General features: G+C 44.7%; 1 protein-coding gene across 1 annotated transcript in view; it reads left to right on the plus strand.

The window, feature by feature from the left end:
* CLIC4 (chloride intracellular channel 4) overlaps positions 1-16,413 on the plus strand; it is a 76,690-nt gene that overhangs the window by 36,723 nt on the left and 23,554 nt on the right. Inside the window, exon 2 of the mRNA XM_075908838.1 lies at positions 4,762-4,871. Within this exon, the coding sequence (XP_075764953.1) occupies positions 4,762-4,871 (110 nt within the window). The remainder of the gene's footprint in view (positions 1-4,761; positions 4,872-16,413) is intronic.

Raw genomic sequence — 16,413 nt, forward strand, 5'->3', positions numbered from 1 at the left:
TTCTATTTTAATGCTAGTCCTGCCTTTGTAACAAAGAATCATTGAACAAATCTTGCAACAAACGACCAATAAAAAGCAACTTGGAAACAAACAAAACAGACGAAGGCATCCAAGAGAATACTCCCAAAGGAGGCATGCACTTCACACCTCTCTTTAATGATCCCTGGCCACTGATTTTCTTTGAGCCTGCTGGGAACACCACAAACCAGGGCCAGGCAAGAGCTAGGATTTTAAGAGTTACAGCTGCAGCTTTTTCCGTTGCCAGCATCTTGTTTATGTAACCCTTCTGTCAGAGTTGGCAGCAGCCAGATGCCAGGTTCGGTTTCCAGGGCCCCCAGCCAGTGACCTGGGACAATTGCACACCATCCCCAGCTCACCTCTAAGAGGCCATAGTTCCCCTCTCACAAGCACAGTGTTTCAGTGTAGAAAAAAACCTCCTTAATACAAGAGGGGAAAATGCTGCAGCTAAGGCTCATAAACATAAACCACGAGCCCAAAGGTCCATTTAATGTGCCCATCTCTTCTTTGCACCCTCCTCACAGTTGCTCTCCTTGGTCAGTGCAGCCCTGAAGTTCATCTACAGAGTTCATCTCCCAGCCTGGGGTAAGGAGGCACCTTACACACACTGTTACTTGGGTACGCACCAGCTGCCTGGCTGGCCACACTGCTCCTCAGCAGATTACTTTCCCCCTCCCCCCCCCTCCACCAATCCCAAAGTAGGTCCCAGCGATTTCAGCACTGCCACATGTAACAAGACACTCAGTTAAGTCTGACTTAGCTCTGCTCTATCCTGGAGAGAGGAAGGGTCAAACAGATTGGGGCCTTACAGACTTGTCCCCAATCTCTCTCCACTCAGTTGACTTTGGAAGCTGTATCTACAGCTATTCAGTGGAGGGTGAGCCATAAGTGATCTTTTTCAGCTCTGCAGCATGTATACTGACTTCCATACAAAGGGAAATAAGGACAACTGAGGAAACTACAGACCAGGGAGCTTAACTCCTGTGCTAGGAAAGATTATTTGGTCCATTGTTTAGGAATCAGTTTGCAAACATCTGGAAGATAAGGTGATAAGTAACAGTCAGCATAGACTTGTAAGGAACTAATCATGTCAAACCAATCTGATAGCTTCCTTTAATAGGAAAACAAGCCTTGTGGATAAGGAGGAAGTGAGAGATGTGGTCTACCTAGACTTTAGTAAAGCGTTTGATAGTCTTGCATGATCTTCTCATTTAATAAACTAGGGAAATACATTCTAGATGGGTCTACCCTAACGTGCGTGTATAACTAACTGTTGGATAACCATTCCCAGAGAGAGTAGTTAGCAATGGCTCACAGTCATGATGGACGGGCACAATAAGTGGGGTTCTACTGGGATCAATTTTGGGACTGGTTTTCTTCAGTAGCTTCATCAATAACTTAGATAATAGCATAGAGAACATGCTTACAAAGTCTGAAGATGGTACCAAGCCGGGAGAGATTGCAAGTGCTTTGAAGGATAGGATAATTGAGAATGATCTGGACAAACTAGAGAAATGGTCTGAGGTAAGTAGGATGAAATTCAACAAGGACAAATGCAAAGCGCTCCACTTAGGAAAGAAGTCAGAATCACACATTCAAAATGGGAAATGACTGTCTGGGAAGGAGTATTGCAGGAAGGGGTCACAAGGGTAATGAGTCAATAGTGTGACACTGTTGCAAAAAAAGCAAACATCATTCTGGAATGTAATAACAGGAGTGTTGTAAGCAAGATTCGAGAAGGAATTCTTCCACTCTACTGTGTGCTCATTAATCATCATCATCATTTGTCCTTTGGGCTCCTAATGGAGCATTGGGCCTCCACAGTCATTCTCCATCTCTCGTGATCCTTAGCAATAGTCTTGATTTGATCCCATGTTAAGCCAGCTGCTTTTACTTTGTGCAGGAAGCTTCATCGCCATGTTTGTTTGGGGCGTCTCCTTTTTCCCTTTAGATTGCATTCTAACGTTTGTCTCATGATGCATTCCTCCCAGTCCTCATGCAGGATGTGGCCTGCCCATAGCCATTTTCTCCTCTTAATCTGGACGTCCATTGGTTTCTGACTTGTTTTGGTCCACAAGGTTTGGTTTGGCACTCTATCATACCACTTTAGTTGGCGAATGTGTCTAAGGTATTTATTGACAAATGTCTGAATTCTCTTAGTGTTGCTCTGGACAACGTGCCATGCCTCTGAGCCATACAGCAGCACTGATTTCGCATTAGAAGTGAAAATGCATAGTTTGGTTCTTATTGAAATGGCTCTTGTACCACAGACTGGTCATAGTATGACAAAGGCTTGTTGCGCCGTTCGTATTCTTGCACTGATGTCCTCTTCATTTCCCCCATTCTTGCTCATTAACACAGCCCTGCAAATCCTTGGATATATGCTTTATGTCTATGGGTATCAGCAGATATCAATTTTGTATCTAGGACCCTGCAAACTTGTGGATAGCCGCGTTATATCTGCATCCCTGCTTCCTGCCACCACCTGGGTGCAGATATCCATGGCTCATTTTTGTGCATTTGGATGCAGAAACAGATGCACATTTTGTATCCACGCAGGGCTCTACTGGAGAACTGCATTCAGTTCCGGGCACCACATTTCAGAAAAGATGCGAACAAACTAGAGAAGGCCCAGAGAAGACCAATAAATGCCTAGAAAACGTTACTTACGAGGGAAGATTGAAAGATTAAGGATTGTATAATCTGGAATAGGCATTTAAAAGTGTAACCATTTAAATGGTTAAACCATAAAAACGGTTTAAAAAATAAGCATCAGCTTATCGGACATTGCAGTTGCGTGCTGGTTTCCTGGCTTCACTGTGGACTCTGCAATATAACTGTTTTTATACTGCAGAACCAGCAGCAAAGCCAGCTTCCCGGGAGGACAGTATAAAGTTTATACATATAAGCTTTATACTGCAGAGCCTGCAGCATGTTTAGCCACTAGGAGTTTTAGTGGTTACATTTTTAACGAGTTTTTACCTTCCAAGTCTGGAAAAGAAGACTGAGGGGGGACGTGATAGCAGTTTTCAAGTACCTAAAAAGTTATTAAAGAAGAAGGGAGGAAAAAGTATTAACTTCTGATGATAGGACAAGAAACAATGGGCTGAAATTGCTTCAAGGGAGGTTTAGGTTGGACATTAAGAAAAACTTCCCAAGTGCCAGGGCAGTTAAACACTGGAATAAGTTGCCTACGGGGGTTGTGGAATCTCCACCACTGGAGACATTTAAGAGCAGGTTGGACAGACACTTGTCAGGGATGATCTAGAGGGTAGTTGGTCCTGCCAGCAGGGCACGGTACTTGATGACCTCTAAAGGTCTCTTCCAGTTCTAGGATTCGGGTTAGCAGTTCTATCATGCCAAGCACCTTGGCAAAGTGGGTGTGCAAGTGAGATCAGCATCCGAAGTCCTCAGTTCATCACTAGACGTCAGCGGAGAGCTCATGCAGACTGCTTACATTTAGGGTAGAGGTCTCCAACGTTTTTAAGCACAAAATCGCTTTTCGAATTTAAGTCTGTCCAGGATCTACCTCAAACCCAAATACCCTTGCCCTGCCCCTTCTCCGAGCCCCTGTTCCACCCCTTCGCCGAGGCCTCACCCTCCTCTCTCTGTGAAGATGGGGTACAAGGGAGGGGGACAGAGCGACATCAGTGCCTCCCTGCCTCTGTCTCCCCCACTCTGCACAATAAGTAGGAGGCTCCCAGGAGGCAGCTCTGAGGCAAGAGCCGCAAGGCAATGGGGTGGAGGAGCAGCTGAAGTGCAGGCACTTGACAGCCTCCCAGCCAAACCAGTCAGGATCACCTCTCAGAGGCTCCAAGATCTACGGTTAGGTCCCAATCTACTGGTTGGTGACCACTGATTTTAGGGTGTGGATGTGTGGCAAGCAAGTGTCTTTTTTAATGCTAATCAAGACTGTCCCAACCAAAACTCAAAGGACACGGGCAGGTAGGCACCATGACATTCAAAGCACCAAATTTTCCCAAATTCTGTGGTCCCTAGGCAGCTGTGTGCTGCGTGTGGAGCAGCCTCATTCTCTGTCCTCCCCTCCTGCTCATGGGCTGCACCCATCAGGGTAATCCCTCGTGGGGTGCAGGACCCGGGACACCCCTTTGCTGTGCCTCTATTCACCCCTTCTGCAATTGAATGTGGACTTGGGGGGAGGAGCTACTCCCCCCATTGCCCTGCCCCCTCTCCATGGTGGGGGAGGCTATGTCGAGTATCAACATTTCTAGATATGGTCCTGCTCACCATTCTTACAGTCCTGTCTGTATTTGTTACATCAGCAGCACAAGAGAGCAGTGGTGTGCATGGTGCTGCCCTGCCAGATGCAAGGAAGAGTGGAAAGTCTTATATACCCTTGTGAGATTAAAGCGCATTCATCCATTGCCTGAGCAGAGTGATGCAATTTCTTCTCCCTGCTCTGTTTCTTTCTCAGTGTGATTTCTAGAGATAAGGGGGTTCAATGTCAGTGGCTTTTACAGTTATTCTCTCCCCCTCTGCCAAAGGGAAATCATTGGGGGTTTCGTTTTTTCCTTTTCAACCTTTACTCTGAACCCAGTGGTAGTCAGGATGGGACTCTGGCAGTTATTCGGGCAGATATTGCATAGCACAGTCTGAGACCTTACTGCTGAATCTTTACTTTTATTTCAGGAGCTTCCTGTAATGGGAGGTGTATGTATGACATAAAATGTATTGTGCATCTACTGCTACCTTTTGATGTTAATGAGCTGTTCTCTTTCACAGGCTGGCAGTGATGGTGAAAGCATAGGAAACTGTCCCTTTTCACAGAGACTCTTCATGATTTTGTGGCTCAAGGGAGTAGTGTTTAGTGTCACAACGGTTGACCTGAAGAGGTAAGAAACGCTGTTCCTCTGCTAAGTGTACAGTAGCTTCATTTCTCAGTTTGATGTATAGGTCCAGGTGTTCCAAATTTTACTTAGTTCCTCTGATTTCAAATACGACTGACTTCTTGCAGCAATCGCTGGGTCTGTTCCAAGGCAGTCTGATCTCTAAATCACTTACTGTAGAGTACTTATTTGGCGTTGCATCTCACTGCATGATGGATGCAAGGTCTTGCCTGGGTTGAATTCTCACATCTATTTGCATTATTGAAAGCCAGCTTTAATGTCTAAAGATGGCGTCTGTAAAGTTAATTCGTGGGACGACATGTTAATGGATGGTGCCTTAACCAATAACTGAAGAAGTAAAACAGGACACAAGCAAGAACTATAAATAATTAGTTCATAAATCCGGGTGAGAAGCTGATTCAGCCTTCTTCCATTATGAACAAATTCCTATGTTTGTTTACCTTTTTGAGATGTTGAGATTGGTCTCAAGGCCTCAGTTCCGTGTGTGTGTGTGTGTGCGCGTGCGCGTGCACATATATTTTTAATGTGCTGCACTTGATTGATCATCAATCTGGTAAACTTCTTTGCCATGCACAAAGGTTTAGATGATCAATGCTTCATTAACAGACCAACCATATTCCTGTGAGAGATGCTGTACTAACTGTATTTGCCTGACTAAATTGTGTCACACAACAAACAAAATGTAGTCTGGGGCAAATTTTCAACGTTTAGTTTTTTACAGCTTCATCCCCAGTTGAGTTAATATTTTTAATGCCTTCAATCTCAAGGACATGTCCTTTTAATCTGAATGGCGCAACACATTTCTGGTTAGAGCGAAACAAACACAGGACAGTAACCTAAATCAAATATTGTATCAGTGAGCTAGTAGAGAAATAGACATTTGCCAAAGGCCACCTGTAGTGTTTGTCATAAATAGGATACAAAATCAAGGATATTATGTCATCTAGATCACTGTATATATTCCTGGCTTACTAACATGGGATGAGTGGAGTATATTCTAGTAGGAATTATACCTGAGAATTTCTGTTGGGTGACAGTGAACGTTGGTAGACTTCCTGTGCCATACTACATAGAAAATCACTCAATATAATTAAACGTATTTTGTCATCAGGTACACACTACTAATATTTTCTAGACCAGATAAATGTTTCCTATCCAGTTTCTTCACAGAATGCACTAGTAGGTTAGTCTTACAATTAGCCGTTGAAAGTAAGTATTCTATTACAGGTGACATATGGTCTTGTACAAATATGAATTGCTTCATAATTCACTGCAAAGGTATTTTGACAAATGAAGAATCATTGGATGCATCATAAAGATCATCTGACCTACAGACAAACTACCTCTGGGTTTTGGGTAATTGGAGATTGTGGGACACAGCTTTTAGAATCCTCCTTTTCAGATGTTTGAGAGAAGTCCTGCTGTCCTCATGTAATAAAAACAATGATGACATTTTCACAAAGAGATGTTGGTAGAAGAAACACTAGAGAATGAGCAGAAATGCAATGTAATATAATCTGCTCTTTTTATAGTATTTAATCAATATCAGGTCTATATCAGCCTATGTCCATTTAAAACTGAAGAAACCCTGCAGGAAGGAAACGATTAGCTCAGATTACATGCTGAACCAAGTGATGGCAGAGCCAGAAACAAAACCAGATATCCTATTTCCCAGGCCTTGACTCTGGCTACTGGGTTTCCTAATGGTAAATTCAATACAGTTTTGTTTTAGTATGTGGTACAAAGGAAGCTTCATCATAAAACTACTTGAGGTTGAAAACAAGCATTTATCAATTTGGTTAACTTAGAAGTGGCAGAAGATGGGCAAGTCTATGGCAGTGTAGACTTTGATATCACAGACTTAATTTTTCCTGTTTGAGAGTGAAGAACATAATGCGTTGTGTTCTCCAAAGAAGTATGTGGATAAAAAAAGTTTGTCAAAAGGTCAGCATGAGACATGCTGAACAACCGAGTGAGTAGTTTGTAGCTTTTGATATTGCTAGCAATGGAATTAGAAACCTTTTAGCACCACTGAGTGAGGTGAACTCCAGACTGGTAATCCAGTGCGGGTATTTACTATTTCTCCATATAGCTATATGAGAGAGGGCACATTTAAAAGAAGTCTATTTGATATGACGGCATTTGTAGCAATGTTATAAAGTTCCTTTGGTTGGATAGGATTTCCTTGCAGATATAGGTGTTGCTTCTAATACACACAAACTAAATGCACTGAACTTGCCAGTTAATTTTGGTGGGGCTTGTAGAATCTCCAAGAAACCTGAGGCTTCTACTGGGTTTCAGCTCTGGGCTCCCTTGCATTTGATTGTCTACTCTCAAATCTCAGAGCAACGTTTGGAACAAAAATCAGAGGAGGCTCATGTTAATAGAACCATTATGGTGAAGTGTGTGTGTATCTGGGTCACTTCAAGTCATGTCACACAGTTATCAGTGCACAAGATTTCTATTCAGATCACTGTTTTTGTACCCTTCATATCTGGGCACTAATGAAAAAAATTTCAGGTTTAAATTGAGTGCAGGAGAGTTAAATTATCCTGTCTTCTTCTTAATAAGTCCTCCTAGTTCTGTAGGTTTTGACTTGAGGGTGGGAGGAAGCAATGTAAATTCAAAACTGAGAAATAGGATTAAAGCAGTTGGAATTTTGTTTTGCACCTGACCTTACAGTGATAGCTGTGTGCTCTGTGATAGAGGGACACATCTGTGGTCACGAAGTAATTACAATCTTGAATCGAGGTAGTATAGCAAATTAACCCTTTGTTTTAAAGTTCAAAATAAGGCTACTGAAATACTTGTTAATCAACACTCCTGGATTACCAACTGCCTCGCAGTAGCTCCACACAAGAGGAATTGAATGTTCTGATTAAATTGGAGCCTTCTTTATTTTGGTTTTCTGCTGTGTGTCAAGATAAGAATGGGTGCTGGGATTTGTCTCCATGTTCATAATAGGGTCATTACAAATGGCTTGTAGGGATGCAGTTTCAAGGACTATCATAGGCTCTTTTATATTGTGTTTTTTCCAAGTCTAACTACTGTACATCTTTTTTAAGCTTCAATTTTCCAAATTTTGCTACTCCTGTGCTATTTCATTATGGACAATCACAAGCTTGTTTTGAATGTTAGATACTAAGAATATTTCACTTGTTAACTGATCTCACTAACCTAGAAATTGTGGGTATACTCGCAAACCATCCTTTTGTTTGGTAGTATAATACAATTTGTAAACAATAGCAGGCCTAGTTTGCAGTAACTAATTGTTTAGACTGTAAGGCCTGTGTTTGGTCATAAATGAAACCACTGGAGAACACCCACTGGAGCTCTAATTCAATTTTGTAGTTGTCTTAGCAGGTCATGGTTTGATACAAAAGTTCACAAACAAGTAACTTTGGGACACAGAACCAGAACTGAGGCCTATTTGATTTACTTTGTATGATGTGTATTTTCCTTTCCTAAATTGTGTTAAATATAGTACTGTGCAAACAAAAGAATATCTTGCAGTTCTCAGTTCAGATATTAGTTACTTGGGGCACAAGACAAAATATGCACACAGACTGAATTAAATGAGACATACCAGCATTTGAGTGAGGTCATACATGTCTTGCTTCTATGCAGTCAGACAGAGGCTCTATTCTTTTCCTTTTCAGTGACACAATTTCTTATGCGCAGGAATTTAACTTCTTCTGATGACTGGAGAAGGGTGCAGTGTATGAACTGTTAAGTTTGTAATAAAATTCAAGGCAAGCTTGGGTTCAATTGCATTTAGAAAGCCTGCTAGCATGAGTTTACACCTTTTAGTGTCTATTTTCAAAATACTCTCCGAATTTATAAAATTGACACACTGCCCATACTTACCCCCCACTCCTAAATATTTAAAGACTGCCCATACATAAAATCACTTCTCCAGTAGCTTGGGGAGGAGAGGGAAGGTTTCCTTTTTACCAATGTATTTATACCAGTATTTCTTGGCTCTTTGTTTCTGTACTGAGCATGTGTTGGATGAACATCACTCAATCATGCTGCCTGGGGATGCAAAAGAGTAGTTGATTAGTCAACTACCTGATAAGCCTACTCACGTTTCCCCCACCCTTACTACCTCTATATCAGAGGCAGCAGGGTGGGGGGAAGCAGGAGCCGGTGCTGGAGGGAGCTGGCTTAAAAGCCAGTTCCCCCCAGCACCGTCTCTGCGGTGCAGGGGGAGCAGGGAAGGCAGAGGTGTAGGGCGCTGTGGTTCTGCCTTTTAAATTTAGTAAGAGCCTGGTGGCTCTTAGTGCATTTAAAAAACAGAGCTACAGTGGTCTGGACCTGACACAAGCCAAGCTTGCTCCAGTCCCGGCTCACATAGGGTCCTGGACTTACCCCTGCTATTGTATTGAGTACACAATTAGTCATTTAACCGCTAGTCAGCATCCTTAATGCTGACCCACTGCACTGGCATTTAACAGCTTTTGCTGTGCTGTTTGATTTTAACGGCTTGAGTCCACATAGCGCTGGTCTTGATCAATTCTCTGCAATTATTGTGAAGCAAGAGAGCTGAAGTTAAATTGTCTGCGCATTGACACATGATTAGGAACAGCTTTTATGCTTTAATTTCACACCCTATCATTTTAACCTTTGAGTGCCGACAAGTTATTTTCCTAAAATGTGGTAAATAGCCAGACTAGATTCCAGTTGTCGTCAGTTACTTAAATGGACAAATTACTGCAAATAAGGGCTTGGCCACACTGTGCTTTAATCTGCACCAGCTGGGATGTAAATTCTACTGTATACTGACTGGCCCACGTGGATTCTGCTAGTCCATGCTAATGGTTTGCTAATGTACGTCTGTGTAGTCCTATTTCAGACACATGGGCCAGTTAGTCTGCAGCACACTGGTGTGCTCGTTAGAAGCCTCCTCTCTGTGCACAGAAGCCTTAACGTGTAAACTTCATATGGCCCATATCTGCAAATCGGAGTAAAAGTCAATATGGAGACTTTTTAGAAGCTTAGTGAAAGAAACAAAAGAATGTTTAAAGGTTTCTATTGGTGAAAGCGGACAGGTGCGGAGGAGCACATGGATCAGACAGACATCTCTTAGGGGAGGCTCTATTAATAGAGATGGTCTGTGTTTTAGTCAGGGGGAGAGCATGGAATTATGGGTCAGAACACATGGGACACAATCAAATGAAAGAGTCGAACATATCAGGAAATGGCAGACAGATAAATAGTGACAAATTATTAAAGTGCTTGTACACAAATGCTAGAAGTCTAAAAAAATAAGATGGGTGAACTAGAGTGCCTCGTGTTAAAGGAGGATACTGATTTAATAGGCATCACAGAAACCTGGTGACGTGAGGACAATCAATGGGACACAATCGTTCCGAGGTACAAAATATATCAGAAGGACAGAACAAGTCGTGCTGGTTGGGGAGTGGCACTATGTGAAAGAAAATGTAGAATCAAATGAAGTAAAAATCTTAAATGATCCAAAATGTTCCATAGAATCTCTATGGATAGTAATTCCATGCTCCAATAATAAGAATATAGCAGTAGGGATACGTTATCGACCACCTGGTCAGGATAGTCATAGTGACAACTATCAAATGCTAAGGGAGATTAGAGAGGCTATCAAAATAAAAAGCTCAGTAATAGTGGGGGATTTCAACTATCCCCATATCGACTGGGTACATGTCACCTCAGGACGGGATACAGAGAGAAAATTTCTTGATACCTTAACTAACTGCTTCTTGGAGCAGCTGGTCCTGGAACCCACAAGGGGAGAGGCTATTCTTGATTTAGTCCTAAGTGGAGCGCAGGATCTGGTTCAAGAGGTAAGTATAACTGGACTGCTTAATAATAGTAACCATAATGTAATAAATTTTAACATCCCTGTGGTGGGGAAAAATACCCCAGCAGCCCGACACTATAGCATTTAATTTCAGGAAGGGGAGCTACACAAAAATGAGGAAGTTAGTTAAATAGAAATTAAAAGTTACAGTGACAAAAGTAAAATCTCTGCAAGCTGTATGGAAACTTTTCAAAGACACCATAATGGAGACCCAACTTAAATGTATATCCCAAATTAAAAAACACACTAAGAGAACCAAAAGAATGCCACCGTGGCTTAATAATCAGGTAAAAGAAGCAGTGACAGATAAAAATATATCTTTTAAAAAGTGGACATCAAATCGTAATGATGAAAATAGAAAGGTGCATAAACTTTGTCAAATTAAGTATAAAAATATAATAAGAAAAGCCAAAAAGTAGTTGGAAGAACAGCTAACCAAAAGCTCAAAGTAATAGTAAAATGTTTAAGTACATCAGAAGCAGAATGTCTGCTAAACAACGAGTGGGGCCCTTGGACGATCGAGATGCTAACGGAGCCCTCAAAGATAATAGTCATTGCGGAGAAGCTAAATGAATTCTTTTGCTTCAGTCTTCATGGCTGAGGATATCGGGGAGATTCCCAAACCTGAGCCATTCTTTTTAGGTGACAAATCTGAGGCATTGTCCCGGATTGAAGTGTCTTTGGAGGTGATTTTGAAACAAATTGATAAACTTAACATTAATAAGTCACCGGGACCAGAAGGCATTCACCCAACTCATATGGGAAATGGCCGAACTATTAACTGTGGTTTATAACCCATCCTTTAAATCAGCTTCCGTACCTAATGATTGGAAGATGGCTAACGTGACGCTAATATGTAAAAAGGGCTCTAGAGGTGATCCTGGCAATTACAGACCAGTAAGTCTAGCATCAGTACCGGGCAAATTAGTTTAAACCAGTGGTCTCCGACCTTTTTACACCCAAGATCACTTTTTAAATGACACAACAAGCCTAGATCTACCGCCCCGCCCCTTCCTTGAAGCCCCACCTTCTCTGTTCTCCTCCTCTCCATCACTTACTATCCCCAACCCTTATACTGCTGTTTTTTTCCCTCAATTTTTCTGTAGGAAGAGGTCTTTCCAACATTTGACCTGTCTAGACTGGACGAAATGTCAGAAAAAAACCTTTTTTTGGAAGCCCCCTTATTCCTCGTGGAAAGAGGAATACAGGGGTTACTGAAAGAGCATGTTTGCTCTTCTGCTAAAAAAAAAAGTGGAAGAACAAATGCATCCCTAGATGCGGAAGAGTTTTTCTGGGATACCTCTGGAATCCTGGAAAAATTCCTGCAGTCTAGCTGTACCCTCACTGGGTTGAGACAAGATGTGTGGCCTCTGGGGTGGGAATGAGGGGTTTGGGTGAGAGATGCAACTTCTGGGAGGGAATTTGGATGTAGGAGGAGGTGGAGGAGGGGATGCTGGCTCAGGGAGGGGGCTCCAGGTTGGAGAGTATTGGGGTCAGGTGGAGGGTTGGGGTACTGAGCAAGCCACAGTCTTGTGGATGTGAGGGTGCAGGAGTTTGGGCTGGGGGATGGGAGGGGCCCAGGGCAGGGAGGTTAGGAGTATAATGGGCTCAGGACACAGATTTGTGGTGTGTGGATGGTGTAGGAGTGTGATGGTAAAAGACTGAGGATGTGGGGGTGCAGAAGTTTGGCAATGTGAGAGGCTCAGGACGGGGTTGCAGTGTATGGTCGGGGGGGTGCAGGAGTGCTATGATGCTGTGGACACATGGGGGTTTGTTGGCCAGGCTTCATTTTTAAATATGTCAAACGCAAAAAGTTTCAGCATTGTTTTTATTTGAGAACCTGTTTTGATTCAGGGGTCACTGAAAAGTCAGTTGGGGCCACACAAGTGAGATGCTAAAAAAAAATAACCCCTCCAAAGCATCACTAATGTGGCCCCAACTGTGCTGGTGGGAGCAGGGGACTGGTACTGGGGAAGGGTGCTAGTGATGCTGGGGCAGAGGACAGGGTGTTAATGGAGGCAAAGGACAGGATGCCAGTGGGAGTAGTGCCAGTAGGAACAGGGAGCAGGGTGTTGGCTGGGACAGGGAATCCTTGGCACGTGCCTTCCCCCCCAGAGGAGGGAAGCTCCGGCAAGAGCCTCCTCCCAGGACCCCTACCTCCTCCCCTGCAGAGGAGGGGAGCCCCAGTGTGCGCCTCCCTTCCCCTCTCCCCCCCCAGGAGGAAAGCCCTAGTGCGCGCTCCCCCCGGGACTCCTCTTCCCTCCCTGGCACGCAATTCCCCTCCGGACTCCTACCTCCTCCCCTGCGGAGGAGGGGGAACCCTGGCACTCGCTTCCCCCCGGGACTCCTCCCCCCCTCCCCGGTGTGTACTTGCCCTCAGGACTCCTACCTTCTGCCCCGCAGAGGAGGGGAGCCCTGGTGTGCGCCTCCCCTCCTCTCTCTTCCCCCCTGTCTCCCCGGAAGCCCCAGCATGTGCCTTCCTCTGGGACTCCTACTTCCTCCTGGCGCGCCATAGACCTGGAGAAGGGGAGAACGCGCACTTCCGGAAACCCCGGAAGTGGCGTGCAGCTGTCAGACTTCCCTCCACCCCATGGGAAGCCGGCAATACCTCCATTTTCAGAGGTAGGTAATGGGGCATCTTGGGTGTGGAGGGAATTGGTGGGGGGGGGGGAAGCTGAACGCCTCGCGATCAACTGGTCGAGCCCTCCCGATGGACCACTCGATCGCGATCGACGGTTGGTGACCATGGGTTTAAACTATAGTAAAAAATAAAATTGTCAGACACATGGATGAACGTAATTTGTTGGGGGAAAGTCAACATGGTTTCTGTAGAGGGAAATCATGCCTTATTAGTCTGCTAGAGTTCTCTGAAGGGGTCAACAAAAATGTGGACAAGGGGGATCCAGTGGATGTGGTATGCTTAGATTTTCAAGAAAGCCTTTGACAAGATCCCTCACCAAAGGCTCTTCAGCAAAGTAAGTTGTCATGGGATAAGAGGAAAGGTCCTTTCATGGATTGATAACTGGTTAAAAGACAGAAAACAAAGGGTAGGAATAAACGGTGTTTTCCGAATGGAGAGAAGGAACTAGTGGGGTCCCCAAACTGTTTGTCCTGGGACTAATCCTATTCAATTTATTTATAAATGGTCTAGAGAAAGGGGTAATCAGTGAGGTGGCAAAATTTGCAGATGATACCAAACTGCACAAGATAGCTAAGACCTAAGCAGACTGTAAAGAGCTTCAAAAAGATCTCACCAAACTAAGTGATTGGGTAACAAAATGGCAAATGAAATTCATGTTGATAAATGTAAAGTAATGCACATTGGAAAAAATAATCCCAACTATATATACACAATATGATGGGGACTAATTTGGTTACAACTACAGGCAGTCCCCGACTTACGCGGATCCGACTTATGTCGGATCCGCACTTACGAACGGGGCTTTCTCGCCCCGGAAGTCGGGGCGAGAGAGCCCCGTTCGTAAGCTGTTCCGGTGCCCCTGGTCTGCTGGAGACCGTCTCCAGCAGACCAGGGGCACCGGGCGGGTTCCCGCGCTTCTGAGGCTTTGCCAGAGCAAAGCCTCAGAGGCGCGGGGAACCGCCGCTGCTGCCGCTTCAATCTGGGTGCCTGTGGTCTGCTGGGGACGGTCCCCAGCAGACCACAGGCACCCAGATTGAAGCGGCAGCAGCGGCAGGGTCCCTCCCTCTGAGGCTTTGCCAGAGCAAAGCCTCAGAGGCTCTGCTCCCCGTGTCCCTGGTCTGCTGGGGAGGGGGGGGGCGCAGCTAGTGTGCTCCCCCCCCCCCCCCCCCCCCCCAGCAGACCAGGCTTTTGTTTTGGACTCTGGGGCAGAGCAGCTGGGGCGCTGCCGATTGGTCCTGCAGCGCCCGCTCTGGGCACTACTGGACCAACCCGGCAGCACCCCAGCTGCTCTGCCCCAGGTCCTGATTCAGCCGCTGCTGGTCAGTTTCAGCAGCGGCTGAATCAGGACCCTGGGGCAGAGCAGATGGGGTGCTGCTAGGTTGGTCCAGTAGCACCCAGGAGCAGCGCTACTGGAGCAACCCAGCAGCACCCCAGCTGCTCTGCCCCAGGCGTCCCCAAGTCAGCTTCTGCTGAAACTGACCAGCGCTGACTACAGGAAGCCCCAGGCAGAGTTGCTCTGCCCCGGGCTTCCTGGAATCAGCTGCTGATCAGTTTCAGCAGCAGCTGACTTGGGGACGCCTGGGGTTCTTAAGTTGATTCTGTATGTAAGTCAGAACTGGCGGTCAGTTTCAGCAGTGTCTGAATCTGGACGCCAGTTCCGACTTACATACAGATTCAACTTAAGAACAAACCTACAGTCCCTATCTTGTACGTAACCCGGGGACTGCCTGTACTCGAAAGAGATTTTGGAGTCATTGTGGATAGTTCTGAGAACATCCACTCAGTGTGCAGCAGCAGTCAGAAAGGAATAGAATGTTAGGAGTCATTAAGAAAGGGATTGAGAATAAGACAGTAAATATCTTATTGCCTCTATACAAAACCATGGGACGCCCACATCTTGAGTACTGCGTACAGATGTGGTCACCTCCTCTCAAAAAAGATATAGTGGCATTGGAAAAAGTTCAGAAAAGGGCAATAAAAATGAGTTAGGGGTTTGGAATGGGTTCCATATGAAGAGAGAGTAAAAAGACGGGGACTTTTCAGTTAGAAGAGACTAAGGGGGGATATGGTATAGGTCTATGAAATTATGATGGGTGTGGAAAAAGTGAATAAGGAAAAGTTATTTACTTATTCCCATGATGGAAGAACTAGGGGTCAACAAATGAAATTAATAGGCAGCAGGTTTAAATCAAAAGTAAGTTTTTCTTCACTCAGTGCACAGTCAACCTGTGGAACTCCTTGCCAGAGGATGTGGTGAAGGCTAGAACTTTAACAGGGTTCAAAAAAGAGCTAGACAGATTCATGGAGGTTAGGTCCATCAATGGCTATTAGCCAGGATGGGTAGGAATGGTGTCCCTAGCCTCTGTGTCTCTGGAGGTGGGTGATGGGCAGGATCACGTGAGGATTACCTGTTATGATCCCTCTCTCTGGGGCATCTGGTATTGGCCACTATCAGTAGACAGGATACTGGTCTAGATGGACCTTTAGTGTGACCCAGTATGGGCATTCTTATGTTCACTATATATACAACAATGACTTTTGTTCTACTTTTCATATAAGGGCTGATACTAGGTCACTTTGCTGTCCAGTCATTTATAACCTGATTCTGTTTTCTGTAGTTTGTAGGATACAGCTTTTTAAGCACACCCTTGACCTCTCATTTTCACCGTCAAAGGAGTAAAGATAGACTGGTGAGCTCTTTTAAGGACATGCTACTGCATTCACAGGGTACATCTGCATTGCAACTGGGAAGCACCTTCCGCTCATGTAGAGCACTAAAATAGTAGTGTAGCCAGGTGCAGCTCATGCTAGTTGCTTGAGTTATAGACTTGCCTAGAACTTGAGGTACCCATTTGCTCAGTCAGCCTGAGCCACAGACCATACAACACTCAGCTGTGCTTTTCTCTTAAGCGTGCCAGCTCAAACAGAGCTTGTACATACCTATCTGTCTGACCGTGCTGGGAAGCATGGTGCTGGCTTCAGTGTTACACATACTGAAAGGTGATCAAATAGCTTTGAGATTGTGGCTTTGAGGTAGTGGCTTGTAT

Source organism: Pelodiscus sinensis, chromosome 25 (assembly GCF_049634645.1).
Source record: "Pelodiscus sinensis isolate JC-2024 chromosome 25, ASM4963464v1, whole genome shotgun sequence".
In the NCBI taxonomy this organism is placed as follows: domain Eukaryota; kingdom Metazoa; phylum Chordata; order Testudines; family Trionychidae; genus Pelodiscus; species Pelodiscus sinensis.